This window comes from Syngnathus typhle, linkage group LG1, assembly GCF_033458585.1.
Source record: "Syngnathus typhle isolate RoL2023-S1 ecotype Sweden linkage group LG1, RoL_Styp_1.0, whole genome shotgun sequence".
Taxonomy (NCBI): Eukaryota; Metazoa; Chordata; class Actinopteri; order Syngnathiformes; family Syngnathidae; genus Syngnathus; species Syngnathus typhle.
In genome coordinates this window covers 26,188,225-26,208,577 of record NC_083738.1, presented here as the reverse complement: position 1 = coordinate 26,208,577, position 20,353 = coordinate 26,188,225, and the positions used below count along the sequence as shown (strand labels likewise).

The 20,353-nt window shown below is 43.7% G+C and overlaps 4 protein-coding genes across 4 annotated transcripts in view; 3 read left to right on the top strand and 1 right to left on the bottom strand.

The window, feature by feature from the left end:
- Positions 1–19,545, bottom strand: part of LOC133159647 (uncharacterized) — a 51,948-nt gene extending 32,403 nt beyond the window's left edge. The window contains exon 1 of the mRNA XM_061286856.1: positions 17,890–19,545. The gene's annotated coding sequence lies outside the window, so the exon portion shown is untranslated. The remainder of the gene's footprint in view (positions 1–17,889) is intronic.
- Positions 3,117–6,845, top strand: LOC133159699 (BOLA class I histocompatibility antigen, alpha chain BL3-6-like). Its single transcript, XM_061286974.1, has 7 exons — positions 3,117–3,278; positions 4,159–4,422; positions 4,528–4,806; positions 4,922–5,230; positions 5,306–5,422; positions 5,495–5,512; positions 5,590–6,845. The coding sequence occupies exons 1-7, from the start codon at positions 3,215–3,217 to the stop codon at positions 5,607–5,609; spliced, it is 1,071 nt and encodes a 356-aa protein (XP_061142958.1). The 5' UTR covers positions 3,117–3,214; the 3' UTR covers positions 5,610–6,845.
- On the top strand, positions 5,664–10,472 carry LOC133159756 (fos-related antigen 1-like; the record flags this gene model as incomplete). Its single annotated transcript, XM_061287107.1, has 3 exons — positions 5,664–5,684; positions 8,896–9,006; positions 9,536–10,472. Coding segments are annotated over 3 exons (759 nt in total), but the record flags the coding sequence as incomplete, so codon positions are not given.
- LOC133159710 (BOLA class I histocompatibility antigen, alpha chain BL3-6-like) lies at positions 12,221–15,643 on the top strand. Its single transcript, XM_061287011.1, has 7 exons — positions 12,221–12,526; positions 13,801–14,064; positions 14,170–14,448; positions 14,564–14,872; positions 14,948–15,064; positions 15,137–15,154; positions 15,232–15,643. Exons 1-7 carry the CDS (start codon positions 12,463–12,465, stop codon positions 15,240–15,242), a joined length of 1,062 nt encoding a protein of 353 aa, XP_061142995.1. The 5' UTR covers positions 12,221–12,462; the 3' UTR covers positions 15,243–15,643.
- Positions 19,546–20,353: the final 808 nt, after the last annotated feature.

Sequence of the window (20,353 nt, the reverse complement as noted above, 5' to 3'; positions counted from 1 at the left end):
AGCGAGAGTTGTTTTCTTCCTATTAGTTTCAATTCACAGTTTAATTAGCAGTTTGAATCAGCAAATAACAAAATGCGTATTACAGGTAATATTTTATTTCACAACACTTTGCCTTGTTCCTTTGGTCTCTGCTGTTCATCCTAAAACACAAAGGCGCTCTTTAAGCAATGCGACAGTGAGCGCCCGGCGCGCTGCACCAAATTAAGCTCCCTGCGCAGTGCGCACTGAGGTCCACTTAAATTTTAGAAAGTACATCAGGACTTTAAAAATATCTTCTAAATTTCAGCGACGGCTCTGTCACAATAATCGACCAGCCCGGTGCAGTTGGGCGGTCGGCGGCGCGCTACGGTTGAGCGTTCTCTCGCGCGCTCTCTCGCTCTCGCACACACGCAAACCGGATATCATACGGAGGCCGCCATTACAGATGCGCAGAACGGATGAGCAAGACACGTCAGCTATATAAAGAGCGAGAGTTCAGTTCTCTACCTAAATCCGTATTACAGGTAATATTTTATTTCACAACACTTTGCCTTGTTCCTTTCTTCTCTGCTGTTCACTTCAAACACGCTCCATGCGCACGGAGCGCGGTGGTGCGTTTACGGGCAGTCGGAGAAATCAACGCCAACAAAAAAAAATACATCCAGCCTAGTTAAGACCATACCAAAGACTATAAAAATGGGACCCATTGCCTCCCTGCGTGTGTGACTGTCATTGGGACTTAAAAAAGAAAAAAAAAATTTTTTTTTTTTAAAAAATTCATAAAAATTGGGTGCGTATTATACATGGGTACAAGCTTTTTTCCAGCATCAGCATGCCATTTTTAGGGGTGCGTACTATACATGGGGGCGCACTATACACGGAAAAAAACGGTAAGTGTGTTTGTTGTTTCACTTGCAGTTTCACTCGTTGTGTTTAACACTGAACAGAAATAAAGGGAGCAAGACGCTCTGAATCCTGGCTCAAGTGTTCTATACATGAGTTGGGCTGGCTGATGAAGTGTGACAACGAAAGATTCAAACATGGCCGCCAAATCGACGACGCGGAGACGGTAGACTTTGAAGAGAATTCATGTCGACCTTCATCTTCCAAGTCATCAGTCCACAGTCGATTGAGACTAGTGCTACCTCCAAGCGCTCGTCATCCTACAATTCCGCTCTGGAGGCAGCTGCCAGAGCCAGAGCTTCGGCTGAACCAGCGGCAACCAAGGTAGCCTAGTCAAGGAAGCAGTTGGAAATTAAAAGGCAACGAGCTGGGCTAGACATAGATTTAGAAGAATTAGAAATTGAAAAGGAAGCAGAAGATTATGTGCAGTCCTCATTCCTAAATGCAACACAAGGCTTAGGTTTATCATACAGTGAGGAGCTGGACCTCTTGGTGAAGTGGCTCGGTAAAGACTGTCTGTCTGCTAGAGACAACACGAAGCGAAGATTGCTCAGTGATCTCCTCATGGAGCTATTAGCAGCCAAAAACGACGGATATCTTCCTGGCCTCGCATACCTCGCATACCTGTCCATCAGTAGACAGCCGTACAGCAAAGGTGAGAAAGCTCCATTCAAGCCAAGTGAATTTAAGACTGCTGTGCGCAAAAGAGACGTGTCTGGTACCACTGATGCAAACGCCTTAAACTCTACGGACGGTGGAAAGGAAAACAATGAGCCGGCTCGTCATTGCCCTGTGCGCAAGAAAACGCGCCCATTGGAAAAATGCAGATCGTTTGGAGCAAAAACATTACAGGAAAGAAAAGACATTCTTAAAGAACATAAACGCTGCTTTAAATGCTGCGCCCCAAACCACCTTGCCAAGGATTGTCAGGCATCGTTGAAATGTGGTGAGTGCGACAGCCAAAGACACAGCTCTGCGATGCACCCAGACACCTCTCTGCCTCCCGATCAATCGGCCCTTTCACAAATAGACATCATCATCGGTTTGAAGTCCGCTTTCCAGGCGCCGCTGGGTTGGACTGGATTCTCAAGATGGCTTTCTTCCACCGGGGACGGTCCATGGCCATCTCGTGGTTGAGAGGCCGTTCATTGAAGGTGCGCCTTATACCCCGGTGCGCCTAATAGGGCGCAAAATACGGTATGTTTGGAATAAAGACTCATCATCAACAGTTTTGCATTCATCGATTGTCATACGTTCAAGTGCTCTGCATTTCAAGTCACAGCCAACAAACAGGACCACCCCCCCTCCCTTCTTGTTTCTTCTACGAGGGAAATAACAGAAAACGACAATATAAGAACAAATAATCAATTACCTTTGAGGAGTAGTATTGATTTCTTAAACGGTAAAGATCTCCACAAGGACCAAGCATTACAATTTCATCCATCCATTCATTTTCCGAACTGCTTAGTCCCCACGGGGGTCGCGGGCGTGCTGGGGACACCCTGAACCGGTTGCCAGCCAATGGTAGGGCACACAGAGACAAACAACCATTTGCACTCGCACTCACACCTAGGGACAATTTGGAGTGCTCAGTCGGCCTACCAAGCATGTTTTTGGGATGTGGGAGGAAACCGGAGTGCCCGGAGAAAACCCACGCGGGCCCGGGGAGAACATGCAAACTCCACACAGGGAGGGCCAGAGGTGGAATCGAACCCGCACCCTCCTAACTGTGAGGCCGACATGCTACCCAGTGTTCCACCGAGCCGCCACATTGCAATTTACGAAATAAAAAATAAATAAAATCTAACTTCTATCTCGAACTAAACTAAACATTTCTAACTTCAACGCAGGTGCTTGACTACAAATATAACGTCTTAAAAAAGGAAGGGCACTATTCTTTCTTTTACATTACAAACTATTTTTGTTTTTGTTTTGGTAAATATATCAGTTTTATAATTTTTTAAATGTTCGGAGCAAACATGCAACACACGTTTTTTTTTATCTATCCCTCTCTCTCTCTATCTATTTATTTATTTATTTATTTATTTATTTATTTATTTATTTATTTATTTATTTATTTATTTATTTATTTATTTATTTATTTATTTATTTATTCATTCATTCATTCATTCATTCATTCATTCATTCATTCATTGCAACACATGCTGCAGGCAATCCTGAGTGACGTCATCACCGGGTTGAACTCCAATTGGCTTACCTGAGAGGTAATCGAAGCTCGTAAACTGTTGTTGTTGTTCCGCGTTCGCCTCTTGGACGACGAGTCGCAACTTTGACCGAATAGCCTGCTTGACGAAAATCGAGAAACAACTTGATGATTGGAATGAATTTACTTGCATTCTTTGTTTTGGCTGTACAAATATACAGCGTGACGCCTGGTAAGTTGGACTTTTCGGTTTATTTTCCTAAAGATTGACGCTTGATTTGGAAGTGACGCTGTCATTATTGTTTATTGCTTTCGGTTTCTTCCCTCGTCTGTTGCGTCGGCATTTTAAGTTCTTTCACCTGAACGCCCGTTTTGTCGGAGTTATGCGGGAATACATCGCTATTATTATGAATGTAATAAAGTTGGAAAACTTAAAAATGGCACAAATCAAAGTGATATGCCTCAGCATAAATATGCAATCGATGAAATATGGAAAATTGTACAGGGGAGTCTTTGCAATTAATAATTAACATTTCACAGTCATGGCAATAAAATTGTGTCTAATCTTTCAGAAAAAAACATTGTATAGCCTCGTTACATTATTATTTCGATAAGAGTCATCATGTAAATTTTAGAAGGCAGTTCTTTTGTTCAGACAAGTGACATTTTTTTTAGATGTTACCTGCCGACAGTTTCGACTGCGAGGAAGACTGGAGACACAATCGAAACTGTCAGCAGGTAACATCTAAAAGTGTTTCACTTGTCTGAACAAAAGGACTGCCTCATATTATTATTAGATTTTTTTTGTGTGCAAATTAAGGAGAATGGCAAAAGTTACGTCATTAGATTTCTTTCATCAGTGGATGTCAATCACTGCTGAGGGGCATCGAATATCTCGCTTAGGGCGTCACACTGAAATCGAACATAACTGGGAGAAAAAAAACAAAGGCAGGTTGTCAAATTCAAGTTTGACAAGTTTGTGCGAAAGAACGAGTTTAGAGAGACATGACATTTCCAATTTCAAGTGCTGCAAAGTTCCATCTGCAGGCGGAATCATTGAAAATATGAAGATTGATTTGATCATGTGTGTCATTTTTGTGTTTGTCTTTCAGTCATTCACACGCTCAATTATTTCACGACGGCCTCTCAAGTTGCAAAGCTACCAGATTACTGGGAGGCCGCGTATGTTGACGGCGTTCAGATTCTGCACTTTGACAGCCACCACAGGAAAGCAAAAGCCAAACAAGACTGGGTGGACAAAATCACACAAGATGATCCGCACTACTGGGAGAGAGAGACGGCGGGCAGTATTCAGAATGAGCAGGTCTTCAAAGTCGACATTGAAACCGCTAAAAAGCGCTTCAACCAAACTGGAGGTTTGTTTATGTCCAACCTTCTGCTCGGCAAATGACACTTTATTTGTCACTGCTGGCTTCTCTCTGATCATCGTCCTCGCTGAATCTTGTGCGCCATCCTTTCAGGTGTTCACATGTTTCAGGTGATGGTAGGCTGTGAATGGAATGATGAGACTGGGGAGGTTGATGGTTGGCTGCACCACAGTTACGATGGAGAAGACTTCTTATCATTTGAGCTGAAGACGATGCGCTTGATCGCAGCACATCCGCAAGCTTCCATCACCAAACTCAAGTGGGACCAAGACGGCGGATATTATCAATACAATAAGAATTACTTCACTGAGGAGTGTCCTTTATGGTTGAAGAAGCACGTGAGCAACGGGAGGGAGTTCCTGACCAGAACCGGTACATTGTCCTCTCACGCCTTCTCTGCGTCTTTCAAGCTCACACACATGCTCTTTCAAGTTGTTTCTTTTCCTCCATGCACATCCTCCACTCTTCTCTCCATCTTTGCGGGCAGAGCTTCCCACGGTGTCTCTCCTGCAGAAGACGCCTTCCTCTCCAATCACCTGCCACGCCACGGGTTTCTACCCCAGGACGTCGGACCTCTTTTGGAGGAAGGACGGCCAGGAGATCCACGAGGACGTGGAGATGGGGGAGACCCTCCCCAACCACGACGGAACCTTCCAGACCACGGCCGACCTGAAAGTGGAGCTGACGCCCGCCGCGGAGGGCCGCTACGAATGCGTGTTCAAACTGGATGGCGTCCGGGAGGAGATGGTCACCAAGCTGTACGCCAGAAGCATCCTGAGCAACATGCGCATCCAGGGTGAGCCACGCGTCAGACACGGCTCGGCATCACGCCGACAGTCGTTCACGTGTCTCGTTTTGTTGCCATGTGAAGAAGAGGAAGACAGGAAGAAGACGGTGGCCATCGCTGTCCCGCTGGTGGTCCTGGCTCTGGTGGCGATGGCGGTGGCGGCGGGGGTATTCCTGGCCAAGCGTCCTAAAAGCCAACAAGGTGAACGACGACACAAACGTTTGGTCCGTTTGTGGCGATTCCTAATCTCCTCTCGCTTCTCTTCCATTTCAGCCAATTACGCTCCAGCTTGTAAGTGAGACGTTTTCCCCTTGCTGTTTTGAACAAATGCCAATGCCTTGAATGTATTTTCTTTTATGCTCCCTCAGCCAGCGCCTCATCTTCTTGAATGAACCCCACTAAGGTTGAAGGGATGTCTTCTTTTTTCGGGTGCCACGCTTGATTGAATCATCGCATTCCAACTGTATGAACTATTTGGAAGTTTTTCTTATTTCAAATTGAAATGCAACATAGTTTTTCAAGTACAGTGAATTCTAATTGTTTTTACTTCACTAGTTCTTCCAAATACCGCTAGAGGGAGCCAACAAACCACAAGTGATATCCGCATCACACGTTGCTTTTTTTTTTTAAGTGCTTTTTTGTGATCAATTTGATACAAGTTTGAGTATCATTGTAAAAGTGTTTGAAATGAGGTTTCTGGCCACTGAATTTTCACTTGTGGATATATAATTTAGCAAGTGTAAGCAAAAAGACAAGATCAACTCTGGACATGATCTTCACCCTGAGACAGCTGCAGGAGAAGTGCAGAGAACAACATAAACCTCTCTACATGGCCTTCGTTGACCTTACCAAGGCTTTTGACCTGGTGAGCATGAGCGGCCTTTTCCAAATGGTGGAACGGATAGGTTGCCCGCCAAAACTCGTCAGCATCCTCCAGTCCTTCCACACTGACATGAAAGGTACTGTTCAGTACGATGGGTGCACTTCTGAGTCCTTTAACATCCGCTGTGGTGTCAAACAGGGATGCGTTTTGGCACCCACTCTGTTTGGGATATTCTTCTCTCTCCTCCTGCGCCAAGCCTTCGGAACATCAACTGAGGGAGTTTACTTACACACCAGGACAGACGGCAAGCTATTCAACCTATCCCTACTGAGAGCAAAAACCAAGATCAGGTCGTATGCCAAAAGACATCTTATATGCAGAGCTAAAATCAGGCAAAAGGCAAGTAGGCCGCCCACTGCTCCGCTAAAAGGATGTCTGCAAAGAAGACCTCAAATCCTTCAACATCAACCCAGGCATCTGGGAAGACGTCGCCCAGGATCGCCACAAATGGCAACAGGCTCTCCGAAACGGGCTGCAGACCTACGAAATCACCCTGGCTCAACATCGAGAAACGAAAAGGAAGTTGAGGAAGCAGCAAGCCACCATGCCCCCACCTCCACTGGATCCGGCTCACATCTGTAACATCTGTGGATGTGTCGGTCTCTCACGGATAGGACTCACCAGCCACAGCAGACGCTGTGCAAAGAACACCTAGACACAAGAAATCTATGGTCTTTCGAGACTGTGATGCCGATGATTGAACCAAAAAATGTATGATAAAGAATACGTCTTCTTTCAAGATTCAAGAGTTTTTATTCGCCATGTTTGAACGTGCCAAACAAGGAATTTGACTTCGGTAAAACACACCCTCTGTTCAACATTTAGGTGACTAACAACACTCAGGACATGTGAAAAATGGCAAAAACAGTGGAGACAAATTCAAAAAGGTGTGAAGAGCAGGATGTTATTGCACAGTAATGACTCTGAGACTCTATGAGTGGTGAGTTCATCAGAGCAACAGCCTGGGGGAAGAAGCTGTCTCTGTGTCTGCTGCTTTTGGCGTACCGAGCTCTAGAACGCCGTCCGGAGGGGAGTAGTTCAAACAGATTGCAACCTGGCTGAGAAGGGTCTCTAGAGATGTTCGTTGCACGTTTCCTGGCCCTGGACAGGTACAAGTCTTGGATAGATGGGAGGTTGATTCCAATGATCTTTTCTGCAGTCCTGATTGTCCGTTGCAGTCTGCGCTTGTCTTGTTTGGAGGCCGATCCAAACCAGACAGTGATGGAGGTGCAGAGGACAGACTGGATGATGGCAGTGTAGAAGGTCTTCAGAAGCTCTCGTGGCAGGTTGAAATTCTTGAGCTGTCTCAGGAAGTACAGCCTCTGCTGGGCCTTCTTCCGGACAGAGTCTATGTGGCCGGTCCATTTCAGGTCCCGAGAGATTGTGGTTCCCAGGAACTTGAAGGTGTCTGTGGAGAGAATAGTATTACTGCGGATAATGAGGGGTAAAAGTGGTGAAGGGTCACGCCTGAAGTCCACTGTCATCTCCACGGTCTTGAGCGGGTTCAGCTCCAGGTGGTTTTGGCTGCACCAGTGGACCAGCCGCTCCACCTCTTGTCTGTATGCAGTCTCATCACCGTCCTGGATCAGTCCGATGAGAGTGGTGTCGTCTGCATACTTCAGGAGCTTCACAGGAGAGTCACCTGAGGAGAGAGAAGAGCTGTGGGGAGATGACGCACCCCTGAGGGGCTCCAGTATTGGTGGTCCGGGTGTCAGATGTGATGCCCCCCAGCCTCACACGCTGTCTCCTGTTGGTCAGGAAGCTGGTGATCCACTGACAGGTGGAGGCAGGCACCGCAAGCTGGGTGAGCTTCTGTTGGAGGATGTCAGGAGCGATGGTGTTGAACGCCGAGCTGAAGTCCACGAACAGGATCCTGGCGTACGTTCCTGGGGTGTCCAGGTGGTGCAGGATGTAGTGCAGTCTATGTTGACCGCATCATCCACCGACCTGTTTGCCCGGTTGGCAAACTGGAGGGGGTCAAGCAGGGGGCCCATGACATCCTTCAGGTGGTTCAGGACTAACCTCTCGAAATATTTCATGACCACAGATGTCAGTGCGACAGGTCTGTAGTCATTCAAACCTGTGATGGCGGGCTTCTTGGCCACTGGAACGATGGTGGAGCTCTTGAAGCACGAGGGCACCTCACACAGCTCCAGAGAACGGTTGAAGATCCGTGCAAAGGTGGGCGCCAGCTGCTCAGCGCAGACTTTCAAGGAGGAAGGTGACACGCCGTCTGGGCCCGGTGCCTTCCTGGTCTTTTGTCTCCGGAACATCTGGCGCACTTCCTCCTCGCGGACCTGGAGTGCGGGCGCGGCCTCTGCAAGAGAGAGAGTGGGTGGCAGCGATGATAGAGGTGTGGACAGAGTAGTTGTGGGGAGAGGTGAGTATGTGATTGTGCTGCAGGAAGTCCTGTTGTTTGGGAAGACCGATCAAACCTGCAGTAGAACCTCAAAGTCAAAGTCAGCTTTATTGTCAATCTCTCCACATGTCACAACACACAAAGAGACCGAAATTACGTTTTTCTCTATCCCACGGTGACGAGACACATAACACGATAGACATACAAGTACGCGACACAATATAAAAACGAGAAGGCAAAAATTCAAACAATCAACAGTAAGAGTGATGAATAAATAATAAATAAACAGATAACACAATAAATAAGAGGAGCAAAACGGAGCCAGCAAGCATAGCGCAAAAAGTAAAAAACATCATAAACATTTACACCATATAAACTATTCGCTTTCGACAAATCCGGCCTTTGGCGGCTGCGCTGCAATCTTGTTGGCAGGAGTGCGAGGCGGTGGCCAACAAGAGGGGCACCAAGAGACGGCTGAAGAACCGAGACGCTGCCCGGAAGAGCCGGCAAAAACAAACAGAAAGGGCGGACGAACTCCACCAGGTTTTAAGCAATTGGCTTTTGATTTGCCTTGTCAATATGTCCACCGCAGTGTGTGTGTGTGTGTGTGTGCCATTAGAAAGTGGCTGACCAGGTCATGTGACCAGTGGTTTGGCTCTCCTGATCTGTAATTGACATGAGACAATTTCCCACGGCACACCTGAACATCTCTCACGCCACACCAATGTGGTTGAGAAACACTGACTTAGAGAAGTTGACATTCAAACGTTATGGTGTGTAGTTTCATCCTTAAATTTTACCCAAGAGCCCAACATGACTTTTTTGTAAGAGGGTAGTAGTCCCCACAAATACTTTAAGTAACAACCAAATATTTATATATTAAAGCTTGGCGTACATCACATGTGTCAAACTCAAGGCCCGGGGGCCAGATACGGCCCGCCACATCATTTTACGTGGCCCGCAAAGTCAAATTGTGCATCAAATTCGTGTGTCATTACTAAAATTGCAAATTGTCTTCACTTTTAATATCTTTTTTTTAATTAATATTGTTGTTTTTTCTCCCCTCTCTTAGGAGCTCCTGACTCTGGAAGCTTCGAATTCCGCCCTGGAAAAGGAAATCAAAGCGTTAAAAAAAGAGATCCGGCACTACAACAGCGCCCTGGAGCGCCACCGGCCCTTTTGTGTCCTCCGAGGTTCCGTGCAGGTGGACGCCCTCCAGACTTCCATGTCTGTCACCTCCAAAGCGGAGCTTGGTGAAACCCCTCATCCAATGCCCTCATCTGATTTAGTCCCTTCCTCCCTATTTACACACGCTCCTCATTCGCTGTTTAGCAATGACGCCCGCGTAGAATTGCCCTCGTCCACCTTCTCCACGCTTCACCCCGAAGACATCCTCTCAGTCACATCTGAAATGTTCCCCATTGAAGATCCAGGAGCGCCGCCGCTCGTCCCGCATAAATACAAGAACGCTTTAATATCGGCGCAGACCAACGCCGATGGGACCTTAAAGCCGAGTCAGATAACGCCAAGGCTCGAGTCCCTGCCGTGTTCGATTCCCGTTCCGCCCAACACTCCAGACGGATTTTTCCCTTTAAACACAACTTTGGTGGAGCCGTACCCGGAAGAGCTGTCGCTATCTACCTTCCTGGAGGAAAATGACTGGATTCTGAATGCGGACAATAATCCCACCACTCTTTAAGGTCAACCAAAAAAAAAAAAAGGTCGTGGTGGTCTTTTTTTGGCGTAAGTACCCGTGGAAACTACAGGATTATGACACGGGGCCCTCTTTACTTTCACTTGTGTTATTTCCTTTTTTCAAGGGAGGGGCGGGGGCAGGGGACACTTTCTATGTTCATATGCATATTTATTTATTTAATCTCAATGAGTAACATTGGCTGTCAACTGATCCACTGATTTCACAGTTATTTTTTGGTGCAATTTTCGCAAAGCAGCTATTGTGAACTAACTAACTAAATGAAGAGTAATAAAAATGGCTTGATTAGAAATAATAGATTTCTCATTTTTAAAGGTAAGAGATAAGTGAGGATTTTCAAACTAGTTTCTGAGTAAGGTTTTATAGTAGGTTTAAGGTTTCAGACTACAATTAGGGTTTCAAAGTAGGGTTTTAAAATAGGGTTATGGTTTCTAATTAGATTTTCAAACTAGGGTTGGAGTTTTAAATTCAGCCTTTTAAAGTAGCGTTTTAACTTATATTTAGAGTTTAAAATTGGGGTTATTTTGTGGTAGAGGTCTTTTTGAATTATGCTGGGAACAATAAAAAAAAAAAGTCATTGGCATTTCATTGCTTTAGAGATTTTTATTGTATGTGGTCAATGAATTCGGTAGCGCCCTCCAGTTTGAGACGCAGACTAACGCCATCTTGTGGTCACAAGTGGTTCTGTCTTAAAATGCACGTTCATTGTACATCATTACAAAACGTGGTAAAACAAAAAGCTGTTCTGCACATGGTCATTTTATCAATCAATCAAATAATAGGGACAAGGTGATGTTTTTTTTCATTTGTGATGTCATGATGACTAAGAACTGAACAAGTTCGTTAAGTACGGTTTCAAACTAGGGTTAGGGTTTTCAACTACGGTTTCTAACTAAGGTTACGATTTTAAACTAGGGTTTCAAACTAGATTTAGGTTTTTAAAGTAGGGTTTCATACTAGGGACACGGTTTCAAAGTAAGGTTTAAAGCTCAGGTTTAAAACTAGGGTTAGGGTTTTAAAGTAGGGTTTAAAATTAGGTTTAGGGTTTCAAAGTAGGTTTTAAAACTAGGATTAGGGTTTCAAAGTAGGGTTTCATATTAGGGTTTGGGTTTCAAATTAGGGTTTCATAACTAGGGTCAAGGTTTCAAAGTAGGGTTTCATAACTACGGTCAAAGTTTCAAAGTAGGGTTTAAAGTTAGTTTGAAACCCTGGTTTAAAATCCTAACCCTAGTTTGAAACATTACTTTGAAACCCTAACCCTGTCAATTTTTAACATAAATACATACAAATATTTGGTGTATCAATAAATGTATAATAAACCTTATCCTTAGTTCATTAACTAATAGTTTCAAACATGTAAATACTAAATTAATAGTATAAATGACATACAGAAAATATATATAAATATAAATATGTGTGTGTGTGTTGTGGGTAACATGTAGATGTAGCTAAAGTATACATTCAGGAAATATGTTTATATATATATATATATATATATATATATATATATATATATATATATATATATATATATATATATATATATATATATATATATATATATATATATATATATATATATATATATATATATATAAGCGTCCCGCGCTTCTATCTAATCTTTCCAAGAAAATCATTACATAGCCTCCTGAATATTATATAAATAATAAATACCCGAGTTGTTCGAATTGTTTTATTTTTATTAATTTATTTTTGGCAAATTAAAAAGTGAGAACAGAGTAGGCAATCAGTGATTTGTAACAAAACTGGCCATAGTTGAATCTTTCACCCAGCGCTCCACTATTCCACATGCAATATGGCGGCAAAGTTGACCTACGTTCAGCAATCAAGCAGAGTTTATGGATATTTTCAATGATAAAAGCCTTCAAGGGTCACGTGATTTCACGGAAAGCCAAACTTTAATTTACGTTGTAGTTACGCAGCCCACCAGGCGGCGGCGCTGTTTCATCACGTGGTTTATATATATATATATATATATATATATTTTTTAAGACGCGCACACACGTACAGTCATATGCGGGAGTCGAATTCATGGTCCATGCACACAGGACAGTCGAGTGTACCACGACACTCTTAGCCATCCTCAGTTTATTAACATACTGTTGGACTGAGTGACGTCATCGCCGGGCTGAACTCCAATTGGCTTGCCTGAGAGGTAATCGAAGCGCGTCCTGCGCTTCGCTGTTGTTCCGCGTTCGCCTCTCGGACGACGAGTCGCAACTTTGACGGAATTCCCTGCTTGACGAAAATCGAGAAACAACTTGATGATCAGAATGAATTTACTTGCATTCTTTGTTTTGGCGGTGCAAATATACAGCGTGACGCCTGGTAAGTTGGACTTTTCGGTTTATTTTCCTAAAGATTGACGCTTGATTTGGAAGTGACGCTGTCATTATTGTTTATTGCTTTCGGTTTCTTCCCTCGTCTGTTGCGTCGGTATTTTAACTTTCACCTGAACGCCCATTTTGTCGGAGTTATACGGGAATTATACGGGAGTTATACGGGAATACACCTATTATTATAAATGTAATAAAGTTGGAAAACTTAAAAATGGCCCAAATCAAAGTGATGTGCCCCAGCATAAATATGCAATCGATGAAATGTGATAAAGCATACGAACAAGAATGAAATGTTGTACAGGGGAGTCTTTGCAATTAATAATTAACATTTCACAGTCATGGCAATAAAATTGTGTCTCATCTTTCAGAAAAAAAACATTGTATAGCCTCCTTAAATTATTTTTTAAATAATAAGTAAATTCTATAAGGCAGTTCTTTTGTTCAGACAAGTGACATTTTTTTACATGTTACCTGCTGACAGTTTCGACTGTGAGGAAGACGGGAGACACAATCGAAACTGTCACCAGGTAACATCTAAAAGTGTTTCACTCGTCTGAACAAAAGGATTGTCTCATATAATTATTGGATTTTTTGTGCGCAAATGAAGGAGAATGGCAAAAGTTATGTCATTCGATTTCTTTCATTAGTGAATGTCAATCACTGCTGAGGGGCATCGAATATCTCGCTTAGGGCGTCACAATGAAATCGAACATAGCAACTGGGAGAGAAAAACAAAGGCAGGTTGTCAAATTCAAGTTTGACACGTTTGTGCGGAACAACGCGTTTGGAGAAACATGACATTTCCATGCTGCAAAAATCCAACTGCAGGCGGAATCATTGAAAATATGAAGATTGATTTGGTCATGAGGCGGCTCGGTGGCGCACTGGGTAGCACGTCCGCCTCACAGTTAGGAGGGTGCTGGTTCGATTCCCCTTCCGGCCCTCCCTGTGTGGAGTTTGCATGTTCTCCCCGGGCCCGCGTGGGTTTTCTCCGGGCACTCCGGTTTCCTCCCACTTCCCAAAAAAATGCTTGGTAGGCCAATTGAGCACTCCAATTTGTCCCTAGGTGTGAGTGCGAGTGCGTATGGTTGTTTGTCTCTGTGTGCCCTGCGATTGGCTGGCAACCGGTTCAGGGTGTCCCCCGCCTACTGCCCGATGATGGCTGGAATAGGCTCCAGCACGCCCGCGACCCCTGTGGGGACTAAGCGGTACAGAAAATGGATGGATTTGGTCATGTGTGTCATTTTTGTGTTTGCCTTCCAGTCATTCACACGCTCAATTGTTTCGAGACGGCCTCTCAAGTTGCAAAGCTACCAGAGTACTGGGAGGCCGCGTATGTTGACGGCGTTCAGATTCTGCACTTTGACAGCAACCACAGGAAAGCAAAAGCCAAACAAGACTGGGTGGACAAAATCACACAAGATGATCCGCACTACTGGGAGAGAGAGACGGCGGGCAGTATTCAGACTGAGCAGGTCTTCAAAGTCGACTTTGAAATCCTTAATAAGCGCTTCAACCAAACTGGAGGTTTGTTTACGTCCAACCTTCTGCTCGTCAAATGACACTTTTTTTGTCACTGCTGGCTTCTCTCTGATCATCGTCCTCGCTGAATCTTGTGCGCCATCCTTTCAGGTGTTCACATGCTTCAGGTGATAGAAGGCTGTGAATGGAATGATGAGACTGGGGAGGTTGATGGTTGGCAGCACTACAGTTACGATGGAGAAGACTTCATATCATTTGAGCTGAAGACGATGAGCTGGATCGCAGCACATCCGCAAGCTTTCATCACCAAACTCAAGTGGGACCAAGACGGCGGATATTATCAATACAATAAGAATTACTTCACTGAGGTGTGTCCTTTACGGTTGAAGAAGCACGTGAGCAACGGGAGGGAGTTCCTGACCAGAACCGGTACATTGTCCTCTCACGCCTTCTCTGCGTCTTTCAAGCTCACACACATGCTCTTTCAAGTTGTTTCTTTTCCTCCATGCACATCCTCCACTCTTCTCTCCATCTTTGCGCGCAGAGCTTCCCACGGTGTCTCTCCTGCAGAAGACGCCTTCCTCTCCAATCACCTGCCACGCCACGGGTTTCTACCCCAGGACGTCGGACCTCTTTTGGAGGAAGGACGGCGAGCAGATCCACGAGGACGTGGAGATGGGAGAGACCCTCCCCAACCACGACGGAACCTTCCAGACCACGGCCGACCTGAAGGTGGAGCTAACGCCCGCCGTGGAGGGCCGCTACGAATGCGTGTTCAAACTGGATGGCGTCCGGGAGGAGATGGTCACCAAGCTGCACGCCAAAAGCATCCTGAGCAACGTGCGCATCCAGGGTAAGCCACGCGTCGGACACGGCTCGGCGTCACGCCGACAGTCGTTCACGCGTCTCGTTTTGTTGCCATGTGAAGAAGAGGAAGACAGGAAGAAGGCGGTGGCCATCGCTGTCCCGCTGGTGGTCCTGGCTCTGGTGGCGATGGCGGTGGCGGCGGGGGTGTTCCTGGCCAAGCGTCCCAAAAGCCAACAAGGTGAACGACGACACAAATGTTTGCTCCGTTTGTGGCGATTCCTAATCTCCTCTCGCTTCTCTTCCATTTCAGCCAATTACGCTCCAGCTTGTAAGTGAGACGTCTTCCGCTTGCTGTTTTGAACAAATGCCAATGCCTTGAATGTATTTTCTTTTATGCTCCCTCAGCCAGCACCTAATCTTCTGAGCAGGATTGAATGAACCCCATTAAGGTTGAAGGGATGTCTTCTTTTTTTGGGTGCTACGCTTGATTGAATCATCGCATTCCAACTGTATAAAATACTTGGAAATGTTTCTTATTTCAAATTGAAGTGCAACAGTTTTACAAGTGCAGTGAATTCTAATTGTATTTACTTCACTAGTTTTTCCAAATACCGCTAGAGGGAGCCAACATGCCACAAGTAATATCCGCATCACACGTTGCTTTTTTTAAGTGCTTTTTTGTTAAGCAAGCTACTGATCAATTTGATAAAAGTTTGAGTCTCATTATAAGAATGTTTGAAATGAGGTTTCTGGTCACTGTATTTTCACTTGTGGATATATAATTTAGCAAGGATAAGCAAGAAATTTGTGATAAAGACCAGGTCTTTTTTCTGTTGTCTTCTAAAAAAACCCCATACAAAACACATTCCTATTTACAGAAAAATCCATGTGGAGTTTATTTTGATATTTTTATTTTATTTATCTCTGTCATTGCAAGTAAACGCATATTTACATAATTAGGCTTGAGAAGGAACAAGATGAAGAAAATCTTATAGTTCCTGCCCCCTTCCACATAATAATAAAATAAAACAACATAATAAGTGCAAAACTTCATCAAGTACAAACCAAAGACCTCACGAGAAAATATATGCCAAACCAGACAAGAAATAACTAAATTCATAAATATAAATCGAAATGTCGACACTTACGGCTGTCCATATAATCTTATTGTTCTGTCGTTATAGATTTTTTTCAACTGGAATATATTTATACAATACTTTATCTCATTGAAAAGAGAAGGTACGAATAGAAATCGATGGAACTGAAATTGAAAGGGTGCAGGAAAACTAATTTCTTGGGGTTATAATTGATGACAGGCTGAGTTGCTGAGGCAGACTATGGAGCAGTCTAAGTGAGGAACTCAAGCAAAGTCCAAATATCCACCAGTTTAAAAAAAATGTTCAAAAATATGTTGTTTAGCGGGTGCAAGGACTAAAAATGCCCAATGGCAAAAGCTAAAATAAAACAGGATAACAAGTTGAAAGTGTGTAGATTTATCCGTTGAATCATTAGTTTATTGGATAAACTGAGAAAGTGGTAGGAATCTAAAAAGGTATGCTTCTTCCTACTCCTTTTCGAGCATTCTTTGCTATTGATTTTTCTCAGTTTGTTGGTTTGTTTGTTGTACAGACTTACATATGACACTTTAGTGTTATTTGTTTTATTTTCTATCTTTTTAAGTTTTAAATATGTTCGAAATAGACAATCAATCAATCAATTGTTGGATTGTGTCCACAATTTAGGGAACGCGCTATCTGCACCTCACGGCAAAAGCCATTGCCAATCACCTGTTATCCAATTTACTCACTGCGTGCTCGTTTGATTTCTTCAGATTTAGGAAAATGCTAAGACACTGAAGCAGAAATTAGACTTACACAGGTTGGTTGAGTCCAATCACAATTCTCGTTAAGAAAGCTCTGTTTTCAGGAAAGTACAATACAGCGCTGGGCCTTTCAAGAGCAGAAAGTCTCCATTCAGAAAAGACAACGTTCTTTGGTCAGGTTGTATTCAGTTGCACAGTTTGCCGAGTTTGATGGGTGATGAGTCTTTGGGGCGGGGCAAGTTCCCAGTAGATTTTGATTCCATGGGAGTGGGTGCTGGTTCGGCGAGAGCTGGATCCGTGGGGGTGGGTGCTGATTATGGGCGATTCGGTGTGGGTGGGGGCTGTTGTCTTCCATCCCGTCTTCCGGCCTTGGCGATCATCTTTGGCCGGGTTCTTGGCTGGCTCCCTCTGGCACCTGCTGGTTTTATCTCCAAGTGACCTTCCTGGAAACATTCTGCTCCATTCTGTCGCACCTCATCCATTCGTCATTCTTTCAATTTTGTCATTTTGTACGGAATTATGTCAGCTTTTGGCTGTGACATCCTCAATTTATTAATGTTCCCTGACTATGCAAAGTTTGTACTCACCACTTACCATGTTTTTGTTTGTTTGTTCTTTTGATACTCCATGTACTTGCTCACGTCATCATATTCTTAGTTTAATCATGCTTCCAACCATATCTTTTCTTTGTTAGGCAAAATATTTCCCTCTGTCCAGAACGTTCAGTAGTCATCGAAAACTGGCGTCTAGCATTAGTCAAAAGATAAGATACAATCGAGTACTGAACATTTTTAGACGACTTTGGCAGTGTCCGTGATTTCGAGAATCATCGGGCATGCATTAAACAGTTCCTTAAGGGTCATTAAGCTATTCAGGCAATATATCAAAAAACATTTGTTATTTCAAAGTGCTCAGAAATATATATCCAATCATAAAGTTATAAAAACCTTTGTCATTACCACCTATCAAAAATGTCTAGTTTTGTCTTCTTTATTGATTTGGTGTGTAGGTATAATTATATGCTTAAAATATTTTTTATTGCTTTAATATGTGAATATACTTGTCTGCTTTTGTACTTTATTCAATGAGGTTCGAGCATATCTGTTTTTGTAGCTAGGCAGGACTTTTTGTATTTCGACCCCATTCCTTCACAATCAATCAATCAATCAATCAATCAATCAATCAATCAATCACTTCACTGGTTCTTCTATATCAAACAAAATGATTTTAGGTGGTTTTACCTGACATGTTTCGGCGGGTTCTTCCGCCTTCATCAGAGTGTCACTGATGTGATTGTGCCCCGCTTGCGGATCTCAATGGCCTCCCTGATCCAACGCTGATGTTTGTTTTCTTCAGTGCGGATGACTCTGGCCTTTTCCCAGTCCATGATGTGTTTTTCTCTTTTACAGTGGTCGGTAATGGCTGACTTGTAGTGTTCCTGTTCTGCTTGTAGTTTTATTGCTCTTGTTTGTCTCGTTGCTGTCTCCTTCTCACATTCCTTCTTGTGTTCCGTTTTTCTTGTGATGAACTTCCTCCCTGTCTCCCCGATATATGATTTATTGCATGATTTGCATGGAATCTCGTATATGGAATTGCATTTATTTTCCCGATTGACTCTGTCTTTTGGGTGGACCAGTATCTGACGGAGTGTTGTACGTGGTTTGATAGGCGTGCTTATGTTGTATTTTTTCATGGCTCTTTTGATGCGTTCCGTAATTCCTCTCACATACTTCACCATTCCACTGGGTTCTTGTTTCCGTGTTTCTTTCTTTCTTTCTTTCCTCCTGTGTTTTGTATTTTTTGTTTTTTACCTGTTCTGCACCTTTGGTTATTGCCCATTGTGGATACTGACACTTTTTGAGTGCGTGTTGTATGTATTTTTCTTCCTGTGTTGTGTCCTCCGGATCCGTGTTCTGACTACTGACAGTTTGTGTATAGTGGGATGTTCTGATGTCCAGAGGAGGTATTGGTCGGTGTGTGTGGGTTTTCTGTGTACTTTTGTTTTTATGTCTCCGTTGTCTGTGTGGTGTATGTTGATGTCTAAAAGGGCTATGGATCGATCTGTTTCTTCTTCATGAGTGAATTTGATGTTGCCGCTGGTGTCTGTGGTGTTGAGATGGTCTGTGAGGTGTTGTGTATGTCCTGTTTTTGTTTTTTCCAGAATGTCGTCGACGTAACGTCTCCATAGCGTGGGTTTGTATGTGTCCGGGCCTGTTAAGAGTGCCTTCTGTTCTAAATCCTCCATAAAAAAAATTGCACATGATGGCAGAAAGAGGGTCTCCCTTGGGGAATCCCTCTTTTTGCCTGTAGATTGTGTTTCCGTATTGAAAGTATGTGGAGGTGGCGATGAAATGAAGTAGTTGGGTGATGTCCTGTGCTGTTAGAGTTGTGCGTTTCTTGAGTGTCCTGTCTGCTGATAGTCTGTCTATGTGTATGGTGGGCCGTGTGGGCGTTTTTGTGAAGCGTGAAATGACGTCGTGTGATATGAACATTTCGTCTTTCTGTACTTTTTTATGTGTGTGAGTTCTGTGGCGAGTTGTTTCGAGTTCTTGCAGTGTTGATCCATGTGTCCTAGTAGTGGTTTTATTATTTCTGTGAGTGCTTTTGAAAGGTTGTATGTGACTGACCCTATGCTGTCCACGATGGGGCGGAGAGGTGTAGCTGGTTTATGGATTTTTGGTGTGCCATAGATTCTGGGGATGATGTTTGCTGTGGGTATTAGGTGATTGTATGCCTGTTTGTCTATTTTATTTTCCATGAGTAGTGGTTTGAGTAATGCTTTGAGTTTATTTTTCTTGTCTTCTGTTGGGTCTTTTTTTATTACCGTAATTTTCGGACTATAAGTCGCACCAGAGTATAAGTTGCACCAGCCATAAAATGCCCAAAAAAGTGGGAAAAAAAACCATATATATGTATATAAGTCGCTCCTGAGTATAAGTCGCCCCCCCCCCCACAAAAACTATGAAAAAAAACGCGACTTATAGTCCGAAAATTACGGTACTTCGTAGGCGTCGTCCTGTAGTAACTGTTGCATTGATTCTTCGTAAGTGTCCGTGTCCGTAATCACTGTTGTTCTGCTTTGTCCGCTGGGAGGATTGTAATGTCTTTATTTTTTGCTAGTGTGATCATTGCGTTTGCTTCCTGTTTTGTAATATAACTGGGTGGTGATTTAGCCATTTTTAATATACCTGCAACTTCATTGCGTAGTGCTGCTTTTTGTCCTGGGTTATGTATTTTTTTCGCATGCTAACTCCGTGGCTTAAATGAAATCATCGTCGGGTATGTTTTTGGGTGTGATCGCGTAGTTGAGTCCTTTTGCTAGTATGCTACGTTCTGCCTGGGTGAGTTTGTGGCGTGACATATTGTGAATCCATTTTTCGTTGATGTGTGTGTGGTCCGGGTGTGCCTTCTTTTTTGCGATGAGGCTCTCCCATTTCCCGATGTGTCGTTTTTTTCTGGCGGCAAATTCCTGTTCGTGTATATTATCTAAATGTTCGTGTAGTGTTGTTACCGTGTCATTGTAATCACCTGGCTACCTGTCAAATCTGACAGGTGAGCCACGCCTTCATCCATCAGCTGATAAAGACGCGTCACAACCACATCAGTGACACTCTGATGAAGGTGGAAGAACCCGCCGAAACATGTCAGGTAAATACACCTAAAATAATTTTTTTGATATAAAAGAACCAGTGAAGTAATTAAAAA

Bases quoted from the DNA above. Each gene is read 5' to 3' on its own strand.
- LOC133159699 (XM_061286974.1), top strand. From the start codon at position 3,215: ATGATTGGAATGAATTTACTTGCATTCTTTGTTTTGGCTGTACAAATA. The intron at 4,423-4,527 runs GTTTGTTTATGT...CCATCCTTTCAG, and splicing joins GCGCTTCAACCAAACTGGAG to GTGTTCACATGTTTCAGGTG. The intron at 4,807-4,921 runs GTACATTGTCCT...CTTTGCGGGCAG, and splicing joins GGAGTTCCTGACCAGAACCG to AGCTTCCCACGGTGTCTCTC.
- LOC133159710 (XM_061287011.1), top strand. From the start codon at position 12,463: ATGATCAGAATGAATTTACTTGCATTCTTTGTTTTGGCGGTGCAAATA. The intron at 12,527-13,800 runs GTAAGTTGGACT...TTTGCCTTCCAG, and splicing joins AATATACAGCGTGACGCCTG to TCATTCACACGCTCAATTGT. The intron at 14,449-14,563 runs GTACATTGTCCT...CTTTGCGCGCAG, and splicing joins GGAGTTCCTGACCAGAACCG to AGCTTCCCACGGTGTCTCTC.